This window comes from Nanorana parkeri, unplaced genomic scaffold, assembly GCF_000935625.1.
Source record: "Nanorana parkeri isolate BGI_ZX_2015 unplaced genomic scaffold, ASM93562v1 scaffold1157, whole genome shotgun sequence".
In the NCBI taxonomy this organism is placed as follows: domain Eukaryota; kingdom Metazoa; phylum Chordata; class Amphibia; order Anura; family Dicroglossidae; genus Nanorana; species Nanorana parkeri.
This window is the reverse complement of record NW_017307425.1, coordinates 403,238-407,591: the sequence shown is the minus strand read 5'-3', so window position 1 is coordinate 407,591 and position 4,354 is coordinate 403,238. Positions and strand designations below refer to the sequence as shown.

The 4,354-nt window shown below is 54.8% G+C and overlaps 1 protein-coding gene across 1 annotated transcript in view; it reads right to left on the bottom strand.

Annotated features, from left to right (window-relative positions):
* The window catches only part of FAAP100 (Fanconi anemia core complex associated protein 100), a 12,412-nt gene that overhangs the window by 1,588 nt on the left and 6,470 nt on the right, over positions 1-4,354 (bottom strand). The window contains exons 7-9 of the mRNA XM_018568223.1: positions 3,289-3,998; positions 2,292-2,416; positions 651-767 (exon numbers count right to left, since the gene is read on the bottom strand). Of these exons, the coding sequence (XP_018423725.1) occupies positions 651-767; positions 2,292-2,416; positions 3,289-3,998 (952 nt within the window). The remainder of the gene's footprint in view (positions 1-650; positions 768-2,291; positions 2,417-3,288; positions 3,999-4,354) is intronic.

The following is a 4,354-nucleotide window of genomic DNA, read 5'->3' as shown; positions in this document are numbered from 1 at the left end:
AAACGAGGAATTAAAAACTTTTAAAAGAAAAACAGCAACAGCCTCCAGCAAATGTGTTTTTCCTTGAAGGAAATATATATATAAAAAAAAAAAAATTAGGCTTTAATATCACTTTAACATCCTCCGCTCTGTGACACACATATTCCCCGCTGTGCATTCAGAGATTCAGATTCAGACATTCAGAGTCCCGTCCCGTGAGAGTCGAGTCAATCTCGCTTCCCTCTATAGTTTCAAGGGCGTCAGATCATCCCCATTGCTAACGCTGGGCAGGAATGAATGGATTGCAACCACCATTTAATCCCCCCAGTCACCCCTACGCCGCCCAGAAAAGAAGGGGGTCGCTGGCACTCCAGTATGCTGATCAATACGCCTTTATTGACACATGATCATCACTGTTTTGCCTGATGAGGGACCCTGCGAGGCCCCAAAATGTTGTGTTATGTGATACAGATCATGCGTCAATAAAGGTGTATTGATCAGCATACTAGAGTATCAGTGACCCCTTCTTGTCTGATATTGAGCAGCGCCATCCATACATTTCTGGAGGGTGACAAAGATGTTACCGGAAACCCCTCTGACTCAGAGGATCCTAAAAGAACATCGCCTATATCAATATATTATCAATATTGGGCACTGATCAGTATTAATACCTGGAAACGACTGATCACAGCCAAGTGTAACGAGGCCACAACGTGTAAATGGGAGCCGAGTATCTGTATTTCAATGACGGGGACGCTTCCTGATGCAGTCAGGTCTGACACTGTTATCTATAGGAAGAAAAAGCAAATGCACAACAATCACCGAAAATCACAATCTGCACAGAATATCCCATTCCTATTTAAAGCTGACCGCCATCCTCCCCTTCAGTCTTCTCTCTGACCTCCGTCCTCCCCTTCAGTCTTCCCTCTGCCCTCCGTCCTCCCCTTCAGTCTTCCCTCTGCCCTCCGTCCTCCCCTTCAGTCTTCCCTCTGCCCTCCGTCCTCCCCTTCAGTCTTCCCTCTGCCCTCCGTCCTCCCCTTCAGTCTTCCCTCTGCCCTCCGTCCTCCCCTTCAGTCTTCCCTCTGCCCTCCGTCCTCCCCTTCAGTCTTCCCTCTGCCCTCCGTCCTCCCCTTCAGTCTTCCCTCTGCCCTCCGTCCTCCCCTTCAGTCTTCCCTCTGCCCTCCGTCCTCCCCTTCAGTCTTCCCTCTGCCCTCCGTCCTCCCCTTCAGTCTTCCCTCTGCCCTCCGTCCTCCCCTTCAGTCTTCCCTCTGCCCTCCGTCCTCCCCTTCAGTCTTCCCTCTGCCCTCCGTCCTCCCCTTCAGTCTTCCCTCTGCCCTCCGTCCTCCCCTTCAGTCTTCCCTCTGCCCTCCGTCCTCCCCTTCAGTCTTCCCTCTGCCCTCCGTCCTCCCCTTCAGTCTTCCCTCTGCCCTCCGTCCTCCCCTTCAGTCTTCCCTCTGCCCTCCGTCCTCCCCTTCAGTCTTCCCTCTGCCCTCCGTCCTCCCCTTCAGTCTTCCCTCTGCCCTCCGTCCTCCCCTTCAGTCTTCCCTCTGCCCTCCGTCCTCCCCTTCAGTCTTCCCTCTGCCCTCCGTCCTCCCCTTCAGTCTTCCCTCTGCCCTCCGTCCTCCCCTTCAGTCTTCCCTCTGCCCTCCGTCCTCCCCTTCAGTCTTCCCTCTGCCCTCCGTCCTCCCCTTCAGTCTTCCCTCTGCCCTCCGTCCTCCCCTTCAGTCTTCCCTCTGCCCTCCGTCCTCCCCTTCAGTCTTCCCTCTGCCCTCCGTCCTCCCCTTCAGTCTTCTCTCTGACCTCCATCCTCCCCTTTAGTCTCCTCTCTGACCTCCATCCTCCCCTTTAGTCTTCTCTCTGATCTCCAGCCTCCCCTTTAGTCTCCTCTCTGACCTCCGTCCTCCCCTTCAGTCTTGCACAGTTGTACCGGCTCCTCTCCTTTTCCTCTGATATCACTGCACACTGGGAGCTTCTCCCAATGACATCCAGCAACATCTAGATCTTTCCTCCACTGCCTGACTGTCCCTGACTCAACCCCTTTCATTCATTGTATTTTAGTTCTTTATATAATGGAGGCTCAGCATCACACTCGGGCCCTCACTGTTTCCCACGTCATGAGATACTTCAGATGCCCAGGGAGGAGGGGAGATTGCTGACATCACAAATCACATGACCAGCAGCCCAGAAAGTCCGTGGCGTCTTATCACTTTGGCGCGTTCTCACTGCTGGGTTGCACATTCAGCTCTATGGCACGGTACAGTCTGATCACACAGGTATTCCTGGATCACAGTGTTGGGTGAACCTGCACTGACCTCTTGTACCTGCAGGCTGAAATCCTTTCCATCCGGGGTCACGCCTTGCACCTCCACCAGGCTCTGCTCCTTCACCACGTCCGTGGACACCAGCCAGTGCAGTACAGCAGAACACAGGGGCGTCCCTGGAAGAAGCAAAATACTACATAGATCATTCCTTCCAGCAGAACTCTGCGAAAATTAAAAACTTACCCCTGCAGTGGGGCTACACCAGCACCGCAAGGGTTAAAGGAGTGCTTTTCACTCACCTCATAGTTCTAGCCGACCTGTGACAATGAGACTGTCACAGGTCGGCTCAGTAGATCGGGAGGTGAGCGAACACATACCAGCGCTCGCTCACTTCTCGATCCGGTCACGGCTCTCTGCCGTGACAGGGGAGGGGCTGGATTCCCCCCTCCTCCAGCACTGACTGGCGGAACGGACGGGGGAAGGGGCGGGTACAGCTGGCCCTGCCTCTAGATAGGCAGAGCCAGCTGTCACTCACGCAGCTGGGCGGATCCAGACATAATTGTCGGGATCCGATGCGGCGTCTCAGTATATAGGGAGCTGTAGCTCGCGGTATACTGAGCTTAGGGTGACGGGAGGACGCTAGTTTGTGTCCTCCCGTTACCCTGAGGAGAACTATGGGGAAAAGCCTTAACCCCATAGTTCTCCTTTAAGTCTAGGGGGCTCAAATGAAGCAGATATCCTCAGCTGAACCTTGGTCCCGCCTGGCGGCTAAACCGGTCCCCTGGACTCCGATGGTCAAAGGATCGCTGACGTCACCGCGTCCTATGCCGGTCTATTGACTCCAATAGACAGAGGATCAGGTGAGCATATCTGCCGTTTCATTTTTGAGCCCCCAGAATGAGCACGCGGCTCTTGCAGGCAGGGGTAGCCCCCACCTCAAGGGTAAGTTTTTGATTTCCCCGGAGTTCTTCTTTATTGCGCGCTGCCGTTGTGCGTTGGATTATATCGGCTCTTATCGCCTTTTTGCAATTTGCCGCATTTCGCTCACCAGATTTTCCATTCTGCAAGGCCTGGGCCAACAAGGAGGCAGATATGCGAACCCGCGCCTTTAGCGGTGCTGCCCCGTGGATGCCTTGGTTAGTAATAGCCGAGGAGCGTGCGTCGGGATGATCAGCGCTGGCTTTGCCCGCAGAAGACGCCATGACAAAGACCTGGACTAAATCCTCCGCCATGACAGGAAGCAGGCCCGGATGGCTTGTTCGGGGACCAAACCGCAGACACTGCAGTAAGTCTACGCTGTGCTCCTGCAGAGGGATACAGACGCCATGCCGGTCCGGGGAAGTCCCTGCAGGCAGGCCGGAGTCTGCGACGAGTCCCTTCAAGTTATAAAACAAGGTGAATGATATCTTTATGGGGAAATCCAGACTGCGATAGGCGTGAGCCGGCAGAGGGAATGTCACTTCCGTCCTCTCTCCGGGTTTTAGTGACGTCAGAGGAAAAGAATAGGAGACGTCTGAGCTGATCAGGACGCACAGAGTCCATCCTCCCTCCAGGATACAGTCAGTCCTGTTCTCCAGGACGCAGGACACGGTCATACGGTCCGTCTGCAGCATTTTGGTCCAGGAGGCCGTCACGTGACACAGAACGGGACCGCTCGCCCAGCGACCGGACAGAAGCTGGCGGCTCAGTGACATGACTTGGTTCAGCTTCTGCAAAGATCTGCTCTTCTCATCGACTGCCGACTTCAGCCGAGATACTCTGCAGAGAGAAAAGGAGAAGTGGGAAACGTGTCTACTGGCAGATCCAAACTGACCATAACAACTTATAGTATTAAAGGAGAACTATGGGGTCAGTGTTTTTCCCCATAGTTCTCCTTAGGGTAACGGGAGGACACAAACTAGCGTCCTCCCGTCACCGTAGGCTCAGTATACCGCAATCTGTAGCTCGCGGTATACTGAGACGCCGCAGCTGAAGCGGATCCCGACAATTGCGCCGGGGTCCGCCGAGCTGCGTGACTAACAGCTGGCTCTGCCTATCTAGAGGCAGAGCCAGCTGTACCCGCCCCCTCCCCCGTCCGATCCGCCAGTCAGCGCCGGAGGATCGGAGGCGGGGAA